This window comes from Mastigoproctus giganteus, chromosome 9, assembly GCF_048544385.1.
Source record: "Mastigoproctus giganteus isolate SK-2022 chromosome 9, ASM4854438v1, whole genome shotgun sequence".
In the NCBI taxonomy this organism is placed as follows: domain Eukaryota; kingdom Metazoa; phylum Arthropoda; class Arachnida; order Uropygi; family Thelyphonidae; genus Mastigoproctus; species Mastigoproctus giganteus.
Window position 1 is genome coordinate 32,751,933 of NC_143583.1, and position 23,576 is coordinate 32,775,508.

Genomic DNA, 23,576 nt, shown 5'->3' on the forward strand with positions numbered 1-23,576 from the left:
AAACAATATACATCCAGAAAACATGCTGTATCGATATTGTTCCCTAAAAACAATTACAATAAAGCAAACTTTTCTTTTATTTAATGCGCATTGCAGTGTTATCAGTTTTACACCAGTTTTTTCTGTTTCCAATGTGGCTTCTGACAGATAAATTTTCTTGATTTTGTGTTAGTAGATGCAATAGACATTTAAAAAACAAAATACGATCTTTTCGTTTTTCAAAAACAATTCTTTCGGTTATGTTTTTAATGCCAAGAAACAGTTGCAAGCAATTTATTATTTTTTTTTCCCTGTATCATACTCGTGATTGACAGGGCCTTCTGTGTCACTCACTGCTCCGTGTAACTTAATTCGCTTTAGCCAGCAGCAGCAGAGCACATATGCAGAAAATTTGAATAAATCAAATTCAGTGACGTGTTTTGTAATCAAGGTCAATGCCTGATTGTTTTTCTCTGGAATAATTAGAAAATGCATACTTGAAAATACATTTTTGCTGTTTGTGCATTAATTAATAGATTTTTCTGAATTTTAAAGTTGGAACATCAAAGAAAACACTTCTTATATTCTTATTCTTCTGTTTATGTATATTGGGAGTTTAAATTTTGTAGATAGAAGAGAAATTATAGAAATAATTAGTTAATTTCACTATGGTAAATTTCAACCCAGAAGACTAACAACGCTTGAAAATGGGATGGGACTGAAGCAGAGTGTTTATGGGAAATAATATTCTTGTAAAATTTATAGCTGAGATAATCCCTATACAGGCTGCCATGCAGGGAAGGGGTGGGGGAAAGGGTGCCGAAATAAGTGCGCCCTAGCTGGATTTTCTGTATCACAATATACAAGCTCATCACCCAAATGCCATTAGCCATTATGGATTGAAGTATATGCCACACAGTTTATAGCCATTGGTTTAACAATTGGCTTGTAATATTCTTGAACATTTAACAACTGGCTTGCGTGAGCTGGCTCTAACACACCACTGGGATTGCTGCTGTGTTGCCTGATGATCAGGTGCAAGCTCTGGTGTTGATGTGGGCAGCTGAGAGCTTGATGGTTCTCCCAATTTAAATCCTTGAAGGGCATCCACCTTGTTCTTCAAGCTTTCATACCCCTAACAATGCTGAGTTGGCACCTAATATCTTCACACTCCTTACATTAAGCACACACACAAAGATTGGATGCAATAAGTATTGTAATCTATTGATAAACAATCAATCATTAGTGGAATATAAGTATAATTCAAAATGCTAAATACTACTTTCCTCAAAACTTATGGTTAAAATTTGTCCCCTGTTAGAGGATGCCATATACTCATGTTATAAAACTCACTTGAACTACTGCTGGGTTAAGTAGATCTATATCAATCCACTGTGATCACTATCACCTGGTGGTTCCTTTATCTGGAGATTCTACATGATGAGTCACTGCTGATAATGAGATCAACAGTATTGCTTTCCCTCTTTGCACATTTAACATACTGATGTAGAAAACAGTCATCCAATAAATTCAGAAAAGCCTTGTTGCTGTGAGATTGACCAATCTGCAGGTTCCAATCAATCTCTGGAAAATGGAGATCCAGCATTATCAGTCATTCTGAGTTACTGACCTACTCTTTTTGTCTGTGTAGTTAGTTGTCCATTATACCAACCATAATCGTTTGGCCAAAGCACACTCCTACTCTCATTTTTGTTCCTTCAGTGCTTATGGAAATATTGGGATATAAAAGAATTAAAATTAATTGAGTTCTCTGACCTGTCCCCTCTAGAGAATGAGCTGATTAGTACCATTATTGGTATTAGTATTAGTAATGGCAACTGATACAAGGATGCAAGCTTATAGAGCAACAGTCAAAAAAAAGAAAAGGGGCTACTCACGTCATTGCCATCCCTCCTGATAATTTGTCTGATTCTTCCTTAATCATTAGTCAAGTGCTTGTGGTCAGTGAGACATATTTCAGCAATTCATGCTCTTCATCAACTCCATTTACATAGCTGAAATTCCCAATAGTCAGTTTTCAAAATGTTTTCCTTAATTTTTTTCACTAAAAATTCTGGTAATTATTGCACAATTAGAAAAAATTGAGGAATTAAGTTGAACCTATTTACATTGAAATGACAGATTTCATGAGATACCTAGTTCCTGGGCAATGCAATGCTGTCACCCCTCTTGCTAGTGAACAAACCCACCATTTGGCAGTTATATAGGTACACTGAATCACTGCGTTCACGTAGATGGTAATTCGATGACAGTATGGATAAACGTTGTGAGTTAACCAACTTTGTGGGTGCCCAATGAATGAGTCACTCTATCATGGACGTGGTACAGAAATTGCACTGTCCCTGTTCAACAGTATCAAGAGTGCATCGGGAATACGCCATTTCTGGAATAACATCTCATCGTGGAGAAAGGTGGTGGATGAACAGCCATCGACGTCTGTCTCGCATTGTTTCAGCCAACCAGAGAGTGACAGTGGCACAAATCACCACCAATTTAAACGAGGAAAGTGTCAGAAACGTCTCCACCAAGACTGTTAGGCGATCATTAGCTGCAATAGATTATGGGAGCCACCGACCCATTGCTAACACCACAACACAGGACTCGATGCCTCAACTGGCTGAAAGAATCAGCACTGGACATTGGATGATTGGAGACAGATCTCCTGGTTCGATGAGTCCCATTTCCAGTTATTTTGAGTGGACAGGAGGGTGTGTATCTGGCCAAAACCGCACAAAGCTGTGAACCCATCATGTCAACAAGGAACTATTCAGGCAGGTAGTAATGGTCTGTGGCATGTTCAACTGGCATACATTGGAACCTCTGGTACATCTAGATGTATTTCTGAATGGTCCAGGTTACATGTCCATCCTTGCAGACCATTTGCATCCCTTTATGGTCATCGTGCACTCACAGGGCAATGGACTCTTCCAGCAGGACAATGCGCTGCCCACAGAGCCATAGTGACTAGAACGTGGTTTGAAAAGCATTCTGCAGATTTTACCATCATGGAATAGCCTCCCCATTGACAGGACCTGAACCCTGTGGAGCATCTTTGGGATGGTGTGGAATGTTGTGATGTTTTGAGCTTTGGATCCACCACCCAGGAATGCGATGGAATTATGGACAATGAACAGCACAGCGGTGCAGCAAGCTTAGATGGAAATACCTGTGAAACATTTTTGTGAACTAGTGGACTCAATGCCTCGCCATGTGACTGCCCTTATCTGGGAAAAAGGTGGCCTACACATTACTAGGTAGGTATCCCATGATTTCTCTCCACTCAGAGTATATACGTGTATTGAGTGTCATTTGTCATGTACAATTATTGTAGCAAGCTGACTTTACTGATGCACATTTTCCTCCAATCAGTTAGGCTTCATGACATTGAAGTATCATCTGGAATTAGACTGTTGACACACATGCATGCTTTATGTTTCATGCAGTGGGTGTTCCTGTTATTGATAGGCTGGCATCCAACTGCATGCATTTTGTTGAAGCACATGGGTTTTTCAATTTGCACATCCCTCTCCAATAGGTCTAATGGGAGTTTTAATTTCAAAAATTGATGAAAAAATGTGTTTCTGATAAAAAATGGATTTTTCAGTTGTGTTCAGAAAAAATTGAAAATAAAGGTGGTATCAAAAGAGCAAACAGTTTTGAATTAATTTTTTCTAATTTTTAAAATGTATGTGTGGTCAAAGTGACTCATAATGTTGTATTCCAGACAGTCCTTCTTGTGACTGCTGTCGAATTAATTTTATTCAGACTACACACTTGCACAATGCCAGATGGAAGTTTGTTCCAACAATCACTCTCTGGCTGAAAGGTAATTTTTACCTATCTATCCTGCAGCCATCTGAGAAAGAGTTAATACCATCATTATTAAGTTTACTCGATCCATTTAAAGCCTTAAACAGGGCTTTTGAAAGTTGCCTGGTGTCCAATCAGTGTACTTTGCACTGACTGGGAAATGAAATCTTCCATGGTAGGATTAACCTTTTTTGAGTGATCTTGTTGTTTTTTCTCTGCACCTGTTCCAACAGATCTATGTACGTCTTGAAATGAGGCTTCCAGACCTGTATAGAGTATTCAAGATGTGGCCTAACTATTGCTTTATTCAACAGAATAATCACCTTCTTGAACCTGCTGTCAAAATCCCTGCATATCATTATGAGCATCCCATGAGCTGGCCTAGCAGGCTATTTAGACTGCTCACCGATCTTCATGTCAGACTGCACAATAACCCACAGGTCTCTTTTGTTCTCCACCATTTTGAATGTGGTGCTGCCCAATTGGTGTTATTCTGGAATTACTGCTGCCCACATTGTATTTATTAATGTTAAACCTAAATTACCACTTCTCAGCCCATCTGCCCAATTTTTCTAGGTCTTGTTGCAGTAATACTCCTTGATTCCTATCATAAACCACCTTACTGATTTTACCTTTGTTCATACTGAAAACATGTGCAATAAACTAGATATGCATTCATCAATATCATTAATACACATTGAAAACAGTTAGCGGCCTGGAATTGAACCTGAGGACTACACTAATAACATTTTTCAAAGAAGAGCAGTACCCATTTATAACCACAGTTATTATTGTATAAAATTGGGTCAGTGTTGCATTTATAATATTAGAGTACTCTAGTTTGTATAGCAGTCTTTCATTTAGACAGTGTTAAAAGTAGACAGTGCTTTATTGAAATTTAAGTATATGGTGTCAAAATTATTTTTTCATCCAGTTGCTTTATTAATTCACCACAGTAGCTAATCAGGTTAGTCAGACAGTATCTCCCTCCCCCTTAACAAATCCATTCAGTGATTTCCATATAACAGCAGTCTTTTCAAGATAATCCTGCAATACTTCTTTAATCACTAACTGCCTTATTTTCCCTGGAACAGAAGTCAAGCTTACAGGTCTCTAATTGCTCTCTACAGACTGGAGATGTTGAAACATTTGTCCTATTCACAAAGGGCTATCAAAGGATGAAGTGAGTAATTACAGATCTCTATACTTGACTTCTGTTCCAGGGAAAATAATGGAGTCAGTGAATAAATAAGTAATGCAGGATCATATTTACAGGAATGCAGTTATATAGTAGTCTAGCAAGGATTTGTTAAGGTTAGATTGTGTCTGACAAATCTGATCAGCTACTAGGAAGTAATCATGAAGGAATGCATGCAAAGAAGAGCAACAAGGTATTGTACAAAGAAAGACTTGAGTTCTGTAAATTGTAGCATATGTAAACTACATTATGCACTAGCAAGGAGATCTGATTAATTGTTTAAGGCTTTAAATGGATTGAGTAAACTAAATGGTGATGGCATCCTCACACCTTCTCAGACAACACACACAAAGGGAACTATCATTAAACTGAAAAAGAATGGTTTCAGGACAGATGTGTGAAAATTTGTTTTCAGTTGGAGTGTAATTAATTGGCGGAACAAAATTTCATCTGGTGTTATGGAAGTGGGCAGTTTGAATAAATTTAAAATAGGCTAGAGACATTATTAGGGGTGGCTAGGAACTTTATTTGAAGCAAAAACAAAATTACATATTTATTTAATTGCACACTGTTTTATGAAATAATATTAGTGTTGCTAATCTCAGGGCATCCTAAAAAAAAAAGAAAAAAAAAAAAAGAGAGAAATAACATTACATTTCTTTTTCTGTTTTTTCTCCTTCAGCATGCATTTTCTCCCAATTTTTTAATTTTTCGAATTCATTTTGTTTCAATTCTCATCTCAAAAAATCTGTTTACCTTAACCATTGCCTGCAATGAGTAGTCAAACAGGACACTGGCCACCCAGCTGCAAAAAATAGTAAGCAAACTCAGTGACAGCCCCAGAATTTTCTAAAGGGAAAGTAAACTCAGTGTTGGGGAATCTGAATTTTTTTTGGGGAAGGGAGTGCTAAAGTAGTGTTCCAAGGAATCACAAAGCTTTAATCATCATGTCACAGTAAAAAAAAAAAAAAAATCACATTATTTTTATCATAATTGAAAGTGAGATGCTATAGCTCCTATCTGGGACCACCTCTCAGCAAACCATAAGATGGAATTTTATTTTTGAAGGCCTACATAAACCGAAAATGAACCAAAACCTTGAAAATGTCAAGAAGACTAGTATTGGTTCTTGATAGCTACTAAAATTTTTTACATATATATTTATATATCTTGAATTTTAATTCTTGTTCTCATAATGTTATCTGCTGGCTAGTCTAATAAAGATAGTTCACTCTCTGTTGATTAATGCTAATTTTTTATATACATTGTGCTGTAAAATTAAGTCTATTTATTATTGAACACAAAGGAACATAAATTCTAAAAAAATGAAGCTGTAATTTTCTATAATTTTATTTTATAAGTTTACTTATTTTGGTAACTTTATTTAGTTGAATAATCTGTTACTGAGATAATACAGTGGCTTTATGAAATGTCAGGAAACATATTTTAGGCTTAAAAATGGAAATTTTTGAAACAAATAAATTAATATTTTTTAAAAACATTTGCACATATTTAATCATTAACTGGTCACATATTTAATCATCAAGCAGCGTGTAAAATTCAAGAATGCTGTAGAAACCATTCACTAATTGAAGAAAACTTGGAAAAACTGAGCTTACAGGAAAGTCTGTTATGAGAAAGACATAATTTAGGTATGGGTATGTCTTCACTTTATAAGAGCAGAATAAAGGAAAGCTTGGGAAAATATTCCAGAAAGTCACAAAGAAGCCAAAATTTCTAGGCCTGGTCTCACTCTCTTTGTTAAAAGTTTATACTTATGTAATATAACAGTAGCGTAAGTCCATAATGCAAATTAGGAAATACAAAAAATAATAATATAATCCCATCTATTACATCCAAAGTTAATCAAAAAGATATATTTTTCATGGAGAATGATCCTACCATTATCAAGTGGAATGTATCAAGTGGACCAATCTGATTCATCTGCTTCCTTTTAGAGTTTAAATAAGTAAAGAAGCCTTTGGTGTTTTTCTTTGCATTCCTTGCCAAAGAGTTTTCATAATCTACCTTCACTTGTCTAAACTACTTTGTGACTTGATTACAGAATAGTTTGTATCTATGTTGCCTGACAATTTATGTGCATCCCATGCATTTTTCTTCTCTGTCACAAGTCTCATTAGTTCATCTGGCATCCATTTGTGCCAAAATCTAGAGCAGTATTTCTTAGTTGGAACAAAAAGCCTAGTATCTTCCAAAATTACTTTCTTAAATGCTTCCCATTTAGAATTTGCTGTTGGTCCCACTGTATAGAACTTAAAAAATATCTGGGACCACTGTAATTGCCTTTACAAAAGCAAAAACCCTTCCTTTTATCCCTCATGGTAGTTATATCTTTAAGGAAATCGCACATCAGTACACTGTGATCACTGCCACCTAGTCGTTCCTTTATCTGCAGATTCTTAATGTATGAAGAATCACTGCTGATAATCAGATCAAGAGTGTTACTTCCTATTGTTGCCTCTCTAAAATGCTGCTGTAGAAAACAATCATCTAATAAATCCACAAAAGCCTTGCTAGTGTGCGGGTGACCAATCCTCAAGTTTCAGTCTATTTCTGGGAAATTAAAATCCCCCATTATAAGACATTCTGATTTACTGACACATCAGATTTATTGTGCTCATCAGAGTTATTAGGCCTATAACAAATTCCTACACTCATATTTTCTTTCCCAGTGCTTATGTCACTCCAAACTGACTCAACATTACACTGTCCATCTATGTCATCTGGATGCACTTCCTTAGATTTTATGTGTTTCTTAACTAACAGCATAGCCCCTCCTCCCTTCCTGTCTATCCTTTCTGTACACATTGTACTCCCTAAATTAGAAGTCTGCATCCCTTATATCTGAGTGGCACCACGTCTGTGATATCTCAACGATATCCACCTTGGATATCTTAACCAGGACTTTAAATTCATCAAATTTATTTACTATACACCTAGCATTGGTGTACATGCAAGCATACATGAACCTGTTCTTACTCTTAGTTACTCTAATACAGCCCATGTATTTACTTGTTTCATGACCCCCAGCAGTTCCTGAAATCCCCAGCAACTGGCTTTCTGGGCTGCTGCTCATTCCAATAGAAGCAGTGCAAGAATCACTTCCACCTCTGCCTACGGCTACTGTTAACCTATTAGTCTGTATTAATCTATTATCAGTTTTCAAACCCACCTAACATTTCCTCGATAGCATCAGCAAATATTCTTGCACCCCTTCTATTTAATTGTATCCCATCCATGTAGAAGCATCTCTCCTGGTAACAAGCATAGACCACACTGAGAAAAATTCTACCCCATGAGCCCTGCACAATCTCTCCAGGTCCAAATTGATTGACAAAGCTATCATCATATACTCCCTCCTATTGTGTCTGGGCAGGATTGCAGACGCTTTAAAATTTAACCCTAACTCGTGCCTTTTTTTCAGCATTGACCTGTACTTGTTTAGTAAATCCATAGATCTCCTACACTTAATGTCATTAGTGCCAATGTGTATAATGATATCTCCTTTTGTTCCCTTAAAAGATGATATCTGCTCTACAATGTCATCAACCTTTGCCCATGGCAGACATACCTTGGTCCTATTCCATCTATCCTTTTTGTACAATATATTTCCCTGATAATTGAATCAACAACAATAACTAGTTCCTGTGGGACCAGCACATTCTGCCCTGAAGGTTGATGCTGTGTTGCCTGGTGCATAAGAGTGTGCTGTGGTGTTGAGTTGGGCAGCTGAGAACTTGATGCCCCCCCATTTTAATTCCTTCGAGGGCATCAACCTGACTCTTCAAGATTTCATAGATACCCATCAGAATGCTGAGTTGCACCTAGCACACAAAGACATCCTTCATAGCCAAATCAATTCAAGAGAGATATCCGCAAACATGTCGCCTGTGATGCATTGGAGAATTGCCCCCTTCATTTCTCCCCCGAGTCACTGCACTCTTGCTAGCCTTTGACCTTTGCTTCACAATTAACAATGAAATTTAATAAGATTAATAAATCTTTAAATATTTTTGATTAATTGATAATGCTATACTAAGCTAACAGATTCCTGCTACAGTGCTACATTATCTAGTTATCTAGTTTTACATTATATGTTCTGATCCACCTGAATGCTCAAATTGTAATTCCCAACTTTTTGTCTAACACAGTATTATAGAATGCCCTTTATATGACAAAGCATGAAAAACAATGTTTTTTTTTTTTTAAATCTAGACCAAATACTACTTACTACCTATATGATGATCCAGAAGTAGCAAGAATTTTTCTCTTTCTGAAACAGCTAAAATATTATAACACAGTCTAATGCCTTAATAATTTTTCCAATAGCTACAATATACTCAACTAATTACCTAAAGATAGGTGCATTATGGGGTGCCTTTCTCCTGCTTCACTGACAACAACAAAGCTACATAGATTTATGTAGCATAGATTTATGTAAATGAGATTAATATCAAGAAAGACAATATTACACCATGTGCAGATGTCAAGGATCATAAGTTTGGAACATTATAGCCATAGAAGCTGATGCGCCAATAAAATATCTAAACCAACCAACGAGATGTCAAGTGAATTTTTTGAAGCAATCATAAGAAAACTAAATAACCACCATAATATGAACTAGAGAGCAGAAGGCTGTGACTGGCTTGAAAGTGCCACCTTAAAAAAATAAAATTTCTTTCCACTTAACAATAAAAAAAAAATTATTTGTATACACTATAATGAAATTTTATTATTATTATTTTTTAAATAAATAAATTTTCTGTTTGTATTCCATGATAGTTACATATGGTCAGAGCAATTTACAATATAGTGCATAAAAATTATTACTCTATTTTAGTATCACCTTAATTCAAATGCATGGCATGCATAATTCTGTTAAGTAGTGAGATTCTGTTATTTCTTTTCACTAATTTTTCATCCTCTGGTTCAGGAAGGTTAAATTTACCTTTAGCACATACTGATGATTTTCACTGAATTATTAAGTTTCAGGGACCAACAATTGAGAAATGCTATAAAAAATCAAATATTGGCATTATATTTCTTAGTTCCTGTAAAATTAAAACCACTTCATATTAGAGATATTTCAAAAATGACATGATAACGAGGATTTACTGTATTTCAGTTTTGAATAACCATATTTCTTATTATATCTAACATTTGTGCAATTTTTCAAATGATACAGATATGAGTTAAAAGAATTAGTGGACAAGAAGCGGATGTCCTCAGAAATCACAATCATGTCAGCAGAGAGGAGGGACTCTGCTCTTTTTACGTGCCTTGTAACTAATGCATTTGGTCGGGATGATATGAACATTAGACTCATAGTACAAGGTAAGGAGATGATTTATTTTATATCTAATATATATAAATGATATACACTCCTGCCTAAAAGTTTGGATTCATGTTTCATTTTTCTTAATTTTTAAAAAAAATTTTATTAAAATAGGACAAACTTGTTTACCAGTTTTTATTAAAATGTTTTCTGTTATGCATAAAAATCAAAAAATTAAATAATATATAAGACATATTTAAGCAATTTCTAGAATATTATAAACTATTCCAGTAAGGTATAGAAGGCTCCTGAATCGGTAGAACATTGTAGGATATTCTAGAATATTCTAGAAAGTGGGAGTATTGTTTCAATATTATAGAAGATTATAAATAATTCTGGAGTGTTTTGTAATAATATAAATTAATTAGCGAAAGCTGTAACTTATAAAATCGAACACTCAACATTCAGAAAGAGTATTTGGTGTAAGTTTTGTGTTTCATGTAAATGTGACAAGAAATAAGGAACTGAGTGATGAAAAAAGGAAGTGCTATTATAACTCTCTATAAAAAAAAGTTATTTCGTGAGAAGTATTAGCAAAAAACTGGGTGCTTCATTTAAAGGAGTGCAAACCACCATTCAAGGAGACAGGCAAGAGACAGGCAGTTTTAAGGACAAACTACAAACTACCGCATGTAACAACAGAAGCACAAGATAAGATCATAACTCTGATTTCTAATCAGAATTGATGACTTAACTCCACTTGAAATCTGAGCTGAGTTCAATAGGAACAGAGAAATTCCTGTGTCTACATCCACTGTAAAACATCATCTTAAATAACCAAGACTTCATGTTCACGCAGCAGCCAAAAAACCCTTATTAAAACTGGAAAATTGAAGGAAACAGTTGGCTCAGGGAATAGTAAAGGCCATCGACATTGAACAGTTGAAGAGTGGAAAAATGTACTGTGGATGGATGGATCCAAATTTGAAATTTTTGAATCCAAGTGCAGAGGTTATGTGAGAGGATCAACTAAAGAAAACATTGTGCCACATTGTTTAGTACCTACAGTCAAGCATGGTGTTCCGCCATTATTTGGGGTTACTTCTATTTTTGAAGGGCAATTCAGCCTCCCAGCAATTAAACAGTAATCAATAGTAAAAATTGCCCACGTTTCCCATCATGCCCAGACAATGACTTAAAAAATGTTGGGATAGCAGTATTCTGCACCCTGATAGAAACCTGACATGACAAAATCTGATTGACATGGGTACCCCCCCAGGACTACCCTGCCACATGTAGGAACCTGGGGCACATCAAATAAGCAACTAACCATTTAGGAGAGGGAGATGTACAGGCAGCCAGGGAACCAGATTAGCTGAAAAATATCAGTAAGCTAGTAGCAAGGGGATGCAATGTAGACTGAATGAATCAATGAGAATGAAAGACAGAATGAATAGGATGGGGACAATTGAAAGAGTGAATTAGGAATTATGGTAAATGGGAATAAATGTCCGTTTTGGTGAAAGAAAGAGTGACCCAAGGTGGGAAGGAGCAGCAGTGGTAGCACACGCTTCTTGATTAGACCGGGGTTCGAGCCCGTCACCACCAAATACGGAGCATGCGGAAAGGTCGGGGAATGACCGGAGCAATATGGCCTTAGTTGCTAATGCTCCTAAAAACCAAATAACAACAAGTGACCCAACATGAGGGAAAGAGAGAGAGAGAGAGAGATTGAATGAGTGTTATGGTGAATTCGAATGAGTGGAAGAGCAAATGTAATTGGCCAAAAGAATACAAAACTAATAATAACTTACCTTACTTTATATATTAACAACACAACACTATCACTGCATTCTCCCCTGGCCTGTAAAAACTTGCAGCTAGACCTGCACCACAACTGAAGTAAAACAGTAAGTTGAGGTGCCCAAAGAGTGCAGTGCAGAAAGCAAGAGTCAAACAAATGAAATTAAAGCCACAAGAACTAATGAGAGAGTAAGTGGGTGAGAAAAAGAACAAAAACCATAAATGTTACAGTTAAGTACACACTAACCCTAGTTTTAATCTTTTATATTATTGATTATTTAGCATAACTATTATGCATTAGTATTTATATTTACATTACACACCATTGCATCCCCTCCTGGTGTGTATGAAAAAGATGAATGAGTGAGTGAAATAAAAAATAATAATAATAATATATATATCCAAACAGAAAAAAAATTATAAAATATAAGAAAACAGTATAAAAATAGAATGCAAGTAGGAGTGAGAATGCAGAATATTAATGAAGTAAATGTGTGTCTCTCCCACCTCGCCACTGCAGCTAACGTATCCTACACCAGGAGCAGGATAGGCAGTTCGACCATTCTACACCTTCCCAACATCCTTTCCAAAGGAACTAGTTATTGTTGGTGACCCTATTGTCAGGGAGATGGGGAATATACTATGCAAAAAGATAAGTGGAACGGGAACACGGTATGTCTGCCAGGGGCAGAGGTTGATGACGTTGTAGATCAGATATCATCTTTTAAGGGCAAAAAAAGGTAATATTGTTGTACAAGTTGGAAATAATGATATTAAGAGTAAGAGATCTGTAGATCTACTCAACAAGTACAGGTCAATGTTGAAAAAAAAAAAGTCACAAGTTAGGGTTGAATGTGAAAGTGTCTGCAATTATACTAAGACACGATAGGAGGGAGTATATCATGAGACCCTTGTTGATCAATTTGGCCCTAGAGAGATTGTGCAAGGCTCAAGGGATAGAATTTTTTTTCAGCCTGGCCTGTCCTTGTTGACAGGAGAGACTGCCTCTACAGGGATGGGCTACACTTAAATAGAAAGAGTGCAAAAATATTTGCTGATGATATCAAGGCAGTTTGAGGTTGGTTGGAAAACTGCTAGCTTAGGGGAATACACAGACTCAATGTTTAACAGTGGCCGCAGGCAGAGGCAAAAGTGAGTCTTGCACTGTTTTTATTAGAATGAGCAGCAGCCTGGAAACCAAGTTAGCATTAGCATTAGTAGAGGCATTTGATTCAAGAAAGCAAGCTTATGCAGCATCAGCCAAAAAAAAAAATAAATAAATAAATAAAAAATAACCACTTCCACTTCACCCCTCTGTTCGTTCGAAATACCTGTCCAGCTGAGCCTTAAACTTATTTAGGCTATCAACTTTCACGACAAGGGATGGAAGCCTGTTCCACCAACCAACCACCTGCTGGCTAAAGGCAAATTTCCTCACGTCTATCCTACATCTGTCTTTCCTCAATTTGAATTTATGCCCTCTCAGGTGATTATTCTGAGCAAGAGGAAGAATCCCATCAGCATCGAGCATGCTCAAACCATTCAAGGCTCAGATCACCTCGCTGGTGCCTAGTCTCCAGACACTGTAATTTGCAAAACTTAAGCCTTTCTTCGTAAGAGCACCCCTTTGTTCCATTCACCAATCTTGTCGCCCTTCTCTGTACTCGTTCCAGCATCTCTACATCCTTCTTGAAATGAGGCCTCCAGACCTGTATACAGTACTCTAGGTGTGGCCTGACCATTGCTTTATACAAGGGAATAATCACCTCCTTATCCCTGCTAGAACAATTCCTATATATCATCGACAATACACCATGAGCTACTCTTGCAGCCCGTCTGCACTGCTCAGAAAACTTCATATCTGCCTGCACCACCACCCCCAGGTCCCTTTCATTCTCTACCACTGTCAGTGTAGTACTACAGAGTTTATACGTTGCTCTGGGGTTGCTGCTTTCCATATGTAGTACTTTATATTTGTCAATGTTAAACTTCATTTGCCACCTCTCAGCCCATCTGCTCAATCTTTTCAGATCCTGTTGCAGTAGCATAGTGTCAGTAGTGTCCTTGACAACTCTGCCAACCTTCGTATCGTCTGCAAACTTGGACATTAGGCTTGATATACCATCATCAATATCATTTATAAATACAGAAAACAATAATGGACCCAATACTGAACCCTGAGGGACTCCACTAATAACATTAGTCCACGATGAGCAGTGTCCATTGATTACCACTCTCTGTCTTCTCCCCCTCAACCACCCCTTTATCCATAGCAGCAATTTGCCTCCAATGCCACACTGCTCCAATTTGTGCAGCAGTCTTCCATGTGCAACAGTATCAAAAGCCTTTCTAAGATCCAAGCATATAATATCAAAGTTATTCCCTGCATCCAGTTCTTTTGTGACTGCATCATCGTATCCAATCAAATTGGTCAGGCAAGACTTCCCCTTAACAAAACCATGCTGTGTCCAAGCTATAACTGATGTCTTGTCTAGATGATCCTGTAGTGCTTCTTTAACCAAAGCCTCCTTTAATTTTCCTGGAACAGAAATTAAACTAACAGGTCTGTAATTACTTGTGTCGCCCTTTAATGTTAAAGGAGTAACTCCCAGGACTGCTGGGAGTCATAGTGGAATAAGTAAATACATGAGCTGTGTTAGGGTAACTAAGATTATGAACAGATGCATGTATACTTGAATGTACACCACTGGAGTATAGTTAATAAATTTTATGAGCTTGAAGTGCTAGTCAATACAACAAAAGCAGATATTGTAGGAATATCAGTGCAGTGCAGAATTGGAATTTAGGGAGTAGAATATGTACAGAAAGGATAGACAGAACAAGAAGGGAGGAGGGGTTATGCTGTTAGTTAAGAAATACATAAAATCTAAGGAAATACATCCAGTTGATATTGGTGGACAATGCAATGTTGAATCCGTTTGGTGTGACATAAGCACTGGGAAAGGAAAAATGAGAGTAGGTGTGTGTGTTATAGGCCTAATGAATCTGATGAGTATAATGAGCAATTGTGCAGAGAAATAGAGTGGGCCAGTAAATCAATATGTCTTATAATGGATTTTAACTTCCCAGATATCGATTGTAATTGTGGGTTGGTCACTTGCACACTAGCAAGAGTTTTGTGGATTTATTGGATGACTGTTTTCTACAGCAACATGTTCGAGAGGTAACCAGAGGGAGTAATACCCTTGATCTGATTATCAGCAGTGATTATTCATGCATTAAGAATTTGCAGATAAAGGAACCACTGGGTGACAGTGATCACAATGTACTGATGTGGAAATTATTTAAAGATGTAACTACCATCAAAGCTAAAGGGAAGGGCTTTTTCTTTCGTAAAGGTGACTACAGGGGTCTCAGACAGTTTATAAATTCTGTACAGGGGGATCAACTGTTGATGTTACCAACAAAATGGGTGAATTCAAAATGGGAAGCCTTCAGATACTTAATTTTGGAGCCTGCTAGGCTTTTCATTCCAACTAAGAAATACTGTTCAAGGTTTAGGCCTAAATGGATGTCAGATGAATTAATGAGGCTCGTGGCAGAGAAGAAAAATGTATGGGATGCTTTTATATATTTTTTTTTTTATTTTAGTTAGTTGTTGGCGCATCGGCTTCTGTGGTCATAATGCACCTCCCAAGATTTTTGCAGTACTCTGATCCAAGCCCGAGGCGGGATTCGAACCCACGACCTATGGATTGCCAGGCAGGCACTTTACCCACCCGGCTAGCCCGGTCAGCCTATGGGATGCATATAAAGTATCAGGTGACACAGAAGCCTATGGCAGATATAAACTAGTCTGTAATCATGTGAAAATCGAGGTTAGGCAGGCGAAGGCAGATTACAAGAAATCTTTGGCAAAGATGCAAAGAAAAACATAAAGAGTTCTGAGTATTTTGCATCTACATTTACAAATGAGTAGTTATTCAATGAGGGGGACTGCCACATGTTTATCAAACTCTAACAGGGAGTTAAGTGGTTTTGTAATAATTGACAGCAAAGTGGAGGAGAAATTGTTGAAATTAAACATAAAAAAGGCACATGGGATGGACTGGATCTATCCAGTTATATTAAAACAGGTAACAAAAGCAGTAAGCAAACCCTTAGCCATAATTATGAGAGCTTCTATGGATTCTGGGGGAGGTCCCCATGGACTGGAGGTGTGCGAATGTATCACCAATTCACAAAGGGGATTCAAAAGGTGACACAAGTAACTATAGACCTGTTAGTTTAACTTGTGTTCCAGGGAAGATAATGGAATCACTGGTTAAAGAAGCATAGCAGGATCATCTAGAAAAGACTGGAGTAATAGTTAAGACATCATGAATTTGTTAAAGGGAGGTCTTGTGTGACCAATATGATTGGATACTATGATGTGGTCACAAAGGAACTGAATGCCAAAAATAATTTTAATATCATATACTTGGATTTCAGGAAAGCTTTTGATACTTTTGCACCTCGAAGACCGCTGTACAAATTGGAGGGTTATGGCATTAAGGGTACGTTGCTGCAATGGATAAAGGGATGATTGAGTGGGAGACAACAGAGAGTGGTAATCAATGGACACGTCTCGCGTTGTTATGGGCCTATATGAGAGTTTGAAAGACAGGGTGGATGCCCTTGAAGGAACTAAATTGAGGGGCCCATCAAGCTCTCAGCTGCCCACATCAATTCAAGAGCTTGCACTTGGTCATCACGCAACACAGCGGCAACCCCCAAGGCAGAATGCACTGGTCCCACAGGAACTAGTAGTTGTTGGTGACTCTATTGTCAGGGGAATGGGAAACATGCTTTGTAAAAAGGATACGTGAAACAGGACCAGGGTATGTCTGCCAGGGGCAAAGGTTGATGACATTGTAGAGCCAATATCATCTTTTAAGGGCACAAAAGATGATATAGTTGTACATGTTGGCACAAATTATATTAAGAATAGGAGATGGCAGAATTAAGTAACAAGTACAGGTCACTGTTGAAAAAAAGCCATGAATTAGGGTTGAATTTGAAAAGTGTCTGCAATTCTGCCCAGACAGGATAGCAGGGAGTATATGATGAGAGCCTTGTCGATCAATTCCGCCCAGGAAAGATTGTGCAAGGCTCAAGGGGTTGAATTTTTTTCAGCATGGACTGTACTTGTTAACAGGAGAGATTGCTTCTACAGGGATGGGATACACTTAAATAGAAAGGGTGCAAGAATATTTGCTGATGCTATTGAGGCAGTGTTAGGTGAGTCGGAAAACTGCTAGCTTGGGAGGATACAAAGAATAATAGATTAACAGTAGCCACTGGCAGAGGTGAAAGTGATTCTGCACTGCTTCTATTGGAATTAGCAGAAGCCTGAAAAACAAGATGCAGGATATTTCAGAGAATGCTGGGAGTCATTGCGGTACAAGTAAACGCATGGCTTGTGTTAGGGTAGCTAAGAATAGAAACAGGTGCATGTATACTTGCATGTACACCAATGCTAGGAGTTTGGTAAATAAATTTGATGAATTTGAGGTATTGCTCAAAGCATCAAAGGTGGAGATTGTTGGGATATCAGAGACATGGTGTCACACTGATATAAGGAATGCAGAACTGGAATTTGGGGAGTACAATGGGTACAGAAAGGATAGACGGGATAGGAAGGGAGGAGGGGTTATGCTATTAGTTAAGAAACACATAAAATCCAAGAAAGTGAAGCCAGTCGACATCGCTGTACAGTGCAGTGTCGAGTCAGTTTGGTGTGACATAAGCATTGGCAGATCAAAATTGAGAGTAGGAGTGTGCTATAGGCCTAATGACTCTGATGAGTATAATAAGAAACTGTACAGGGAAATAGAGTGGGCCAGTACATCAGAGAGTGTTATAATGGGGGATTTTAATTTCAGAGATATTGACTGGAATTTGTGGGTTGGTCACTCACACACTAGGAAGGCCTTTGTGGATTTATTGGATCAGCATGTTCGGGAGGCAACAGGAGGGAGTAATCAGATCTCTTGATCTGATTATCAGAAGTGATAATCAGATCTGCAGATTCTTAATGTATTAAGAATCTGCAGATAAAGGAACCACCAGGTGACAGTTATCACAGTGTGCTGAAGTGGGATTTACTCAAAGAGGTAGCTGCCATCAGGGGTAAAGGGAAGGGTTTTTACTTTCATAAAGGCGACTACGATGTTCTGAGACAGTATTTAAATTCTATACAGTGGGACCAACTGATGATGTTACCAACAGCAAATGCAAAATGGGAAGCATTCAAAGAACTTATCTTGGAAGCTAATAGGCTTTACATAGCAACGAAGAAATATTGTTCAAGGTTTAGGCCTAAACCTTGACCTTGTGAAAAGATAATGGGGCATATGGCAGAGAAGAAAATGCATGGGATACATATAAATTAACATGTGACACACAAGCCTATGATAGATATAAGCTGGTCTGTAACCAAGTTACAAAGGAGATTAGGCAGGCGAAGGCAGATTACGAGAAATCTTTGGCAAAGGATGCAAAGAAAAACAGCAAAGAGTTCTTTACTTTTGTAAACTCTAGAAGGAAGGGGATGAATCAGTTTGGTCCACTTGATAACGATGGGTCAACTGTTGATGATCCTGCTCAGGCAGCTAACAAACTAAATGAATATTTTGCATCGACAGTCATACATGAGGAGTTATTCAGCGAGGGGAATGCCAGAGGTGTATTCAACCCTGGCAGTAAGCTAGATAATCTTGTAATAACTGAGAGTAAAGTGGAGGAGAAATTGTTGAAGATAAACACAAGAAAGGCACCTGTGGTGTGTGGGATAAAGGAGGCAGCAAAGGAAGTAAGCAAACCCCTCGCCATAATTATGAGAGCATCCTTGGACTCAGGGGAGGTACCCATATACTGAAGATGTGCATATGTGATCCCAATTCGCAAAGGCCGACACAAGTAATTATAAACCTGTGAGTTTAAATTCTGTTCCAGAAAAATTAATGGAGGCCCTGATTAAAGAATCATTGCAGGATCATCTAGACAAGACTTCAGTTATAGCTTGGACACAGCATGGTTTTGTTAAGGGAAAGTCTTGCCTGATCAAATTGATTGGATACTATGATGCAGTCACAAAATAACTGCTTTGATATTATATATTCGGATCTTAGAAAGGCTTTTGATACTGTTGCACATGGAAGACTGCTGCACAAATCGGAGCAGTGTGGCATTGGAGGCAAATTTCTGCTATGGATAAAGGGATGGTTGAGGGGTAGAAGACAGAGATTAGTAATCAATGGACACTGCTCATCGTGAACTAACATTATTAGTGGAGTCGCTCAGGGTTCAGTGTTGGGTCCATTATTGATTTCTGTATTTATAAATGATATTGATGATGGTATATCAATCTTAATGTCTAAGTTTGCAGACGATACAAAGGTTGGAAGGATTGTTAATGACACTACTGATGCTATGCTGCTGCAACAGTATCTGGAAAGGTTGGGCAGATGGGCTGAGAGGTGGGAAATGAAGTTTAACATTGACAAATGTAAAGCACTACATATGGGAAACAGCAACCCAAGAGCAACGTATCAACTCTGTAGTACTACACTGACAATGGTAGAGAATGAAAAGGACCTGGGGGTAATTGTGCAGGTAGATATGAAGTTCTCTGAGCAGTGCAGACGGGTGGCAAGAGTAGCTCATGGTGTCTTGTCAGTGATATACAGGAATTTTTCTAGCAGGGATAAGGAGGTGATTATTCTCTTATATAAGGCAATGATCAGGCTACACCTTGAGTACTGTATACAGGTCTGGAGGCCTCATTTCAAGAAGGATGTAGAGCTGCTGGCACGAGTACAGAGAAGGGCAACAAGATTAGTGAATGGAACAAAGGGTTGCTCTTACGAAGAAAGGCTCAAGTATTGCAAATGACAGTGTCTGGGGACTAGGCATTGGCGAGGTGATCTGATAGAGGTGTATAAAGCCTTGAATGGTTTGAGCATGCTCATTGAATTCTTCCTCTTGCTCTGCTCAGAATAATCACCTGAGAGGACATAAATCCAAATTGAGTTAAGACAGATGTAGGATAGGTGTGCTGAAATTTGCCTTTACCCAGCATGTAGTTGGTTGGTGGAACAGTCTTCCATCCTTTGTTGTGAAAGGTGATAGCCTAAATAAAGGCTGCTGGACAGGTATTTTGAACGAATGGAGGGGTGAAATGGGAGCTGTTTTTTTTTTTTTTTTTTTTTTTTTGGCTGATGCTGCATGAGCTTGCTTTCTTGCATAATATGCCTCTACTAATGCTAATGCTCTTTGTAGACAACAGTTATTAGTAGAGTTCCCTAGGGTTCAGTGTTGGGCCCATTGTTCTTTTGTATATTTATGTATGATATCGATGAAGGTTAAAAAAACCCATGCTTTTTCTTAACTATTACTGCAGTCTTGTCTAGATGATCCTGCAATGCTTCTTTATCCAGTGATTCCATTATTTGATGTCCAAGTTTGCAGATGATACAAAGGTTAGCATTAGCATTAGCATTAGTAGAGGCATATGATGCAAGAAAGCAAGCTTATGCAGCATCAGCAAAAAAAAAAAAAAAAAACCCTTCCAGTTCACCCTTCCGTTCGTTCGAAATACCTCTCCAGCCGAGCCTTAAATTTATTTAGGCTATCAACTTCCACAACAAGGGATGGAAGTCTCTTTCACCAACCAACTACCCGCTGGCTAAAGGCAAATTTCCACACATCTATCCTACATCTGTTTTTCCTGAATTTGAATTTATGCCCTCTGAGGTGATTATTCTAAGGAAGAGGAAGAATTCCATCAGCATTGAGCTTGCTCAAACCATTCAAGGCTTTATACACCTCTATCAGATCACCTCGCTGGTGCCCAATCTCCAGACACTGTAATTTGCAAAACTTGAGCCTTTCTTCTTAAGAGCAACCCTTTGTTCCATTCACTAATCTTGTTGCCCTTCTCTGTACTCGTTCGAGCAGCTCTACATCCTTCTTGAAATTAGGCATCCAGACCTGTATGCAATACTCAAGGTGCCTTATACAAGGGAATAATCACTTCCTTATCCCTGCTAGAAAAATTCCTGTATATCATAGACAAGACACCATGAGCTACTCTTGCAGCCCATCTGCACTGCTCAGAGAACTTCATATCTGCCTGCACAAAGGTTGGCATGGTTGTTAACAGTAAAGACAGTATGCTACTCCAACTGGATCTAGATAAGTTGGGCAAAGGTGCTGAGAAAGGGCACCTCCATAGCCAGGTGGGAAGGAGCAGCAGTGCGTAGCACACTCTTCTTGATTAGACCGGGGTTCGAGCCCGTCACCACCAAATACGGAGGATGTGGAAAGGTCAGTAAATGACCACCGCATATCCCGGAGCAATGTGGCCTTAGTTGCTAATGCTCCTAAAAACCAAATAACAGACAGAAAACAGGGCTGAGAAATGGCAACTGAAGTTTAACATTGACAAATGCAAAGTACTGCAATGGTAGTAATAACTGAAGAGAAACATGCCAACTGTGTGGTACTACACTGAGGGATGTGGAAAGTGAAAAAGACCTGAGAGTAATTGTGCTGTCAAACATGAAATTTGCCGATCAGTGCAGACAGGCTGTTAGGGCAGGTCATTTAGTTTGGTCAATGATATATAGAAATTTTGGTAGCAGGGACAGGGAGGTGATTATCCTGTTATACAAGGTCAGGCCACACCTAGAGTACTGTGTACGGGTCTGGAGGCCTCATTTAGGAAGGATGTAGAGTTGCTAGAACGAGTAGAAAGAAGGGTAACAAGACTGGTGAGGGGGAACAAAGGGATGCTCTTACCAAGAAAGGCTTAAGTTCTGCAAATTGCAGTGCCTGGGGAGTAGGCAGCTGCAAGGTGATCTGATTGAGGTGTATAAGGCCTTGAATGGGTTGAGCAAGCTGAATGCTGATGGGATTCTTCTTCTTGCTCAGATTAAGAGGGAGCACAGTCTCAAATCTAGGAAAGACAGTTATAGAACAGATGTGCAGAAATTTGTATTTAGCTATCGGGTAGTTGATTGGTGGAACAGACTTCCATCTTTTGTTGTGGAAGTTGATAACCTAAATAAATTTAATGCTGAGCTGAACAGGCATTTGGAACAAATGGAGCAGTGAAATAGGAGGAGTTTTTTTAGCTGATGCTGCATAAACTTGCTGCCTTGCATCATAAGCCTCTACTAATGCTAGTGCTACTAAAATCGACATAACATGGCATTTGGTGATCTGAACTGGGTACTCAAACCCAGTTCCCTTTAAAACCCCATCCCCAAGCCGGGTAGGGAGGGATGGTCTCTGTCTCCGCCCTTCATTGCCTTCCCCATACTTCACCTGGTGGGGCTCTTCTGCACTGACCTCTTTGGGGATGCCTACTCCATCATCCCCATCCTTCTACCTGTTTCCTCTCGGTCTTCAGTCTCCCCCCACACTAACTAAACTGACCGATAACACCCCTAAGAATGCCGCCAAATTCTAATCAATGTCTAAATATTTCTACCACCTTCTCATAAATCTCCTTTGGCCTTTCGAAATTCTAGTGTTCAGTCCTTTTTTTTTTTTTTATTTATTTATGCCTTTGCCACTGAAATCCTCAGAAATTAGGTGACCAGGCCTGCCAGAATTCTTAAATAATCTACTGGGTGCCTGACCTGCATCCTCATTGCAAGGTGTATGCAACAGTGGGTCCCAATAGTGGGGCCCAATGCCTAAATGGTCAGAGAAACAGAACATAACACTACAAAACAAACCACTCCCTACACACTTTTGAAATCTCTGGCCTCCACAGATTTCTGTGTCACATGTACAAAGAATACAATGTGGAGATTGGGAAAAACCCTGGTGCTGTCAGACAACTAACACACTTTATACTTGTATGACATTTCTGGAATATGCAATGCATAATATTTGATGAAAACACTTTTGTTTTTCTCTCTTTTACTATAATATTTTGAACAAACTAAAATGTCTGTATTTTTGTTTGTTCATTAAATAAGATGAAACAAATGAGAGAGGGAGGTATTGTAATTTGTTTACTCTGCACTATAATAATGCACATTTAATGATACGTTCCAATAGTGAACAAGTTGTATCAGATGTAATTGCATTCATTTCATGTTATGATAACATTAGCATTAGTTGAGGCATATGATGCAACATGTGTTAGTGTTAATAATTGCAAATGATGCAAGAAAGCAAGCCTATACTAAAGCATCAGTGAAAAAAAAAAAAAAAAAACATTTTCTTACATCACTTATCCAACCTTTCTAATAATTTGCCTGGTTCTTCCTTACATTTATTCAAACTACCCAAAAAATCAATCACCTGCTGGCTGAAAGCAAATTTCTACACATCTATCCTACAACCTTTAAATTTATGCCCCCCTCATGTGTATTATCTATGCAAGAGTAAGGATGCTATCAGAGTATATAGCTTACACAATCCATTCAAAACTTTAAACACCTTACTCAG

The 23,576-nt window shown here is 38.2% G+C and overlaps 1 protein-coding gene across 1 annotated transcript in view; it reads left to right on the top strand.

The window, feature by feature from the left end:
• LOC150080136 (cell adhesion molecule Dscam1-like) overlaps positions 1 to 23,576 on the top strand; it is a 1,047,872-nt gene that overhangs the window by 525,030 nt on the left and 499,266 nt on the right. Inside the window, 1 exon segment of the mRNA XM_090381929.1 lies at positions 10,215 to 10,363. Coding sequence (XP_090238055.1) covers positions 10,215 to 10,363 — 149 coding nt within the window.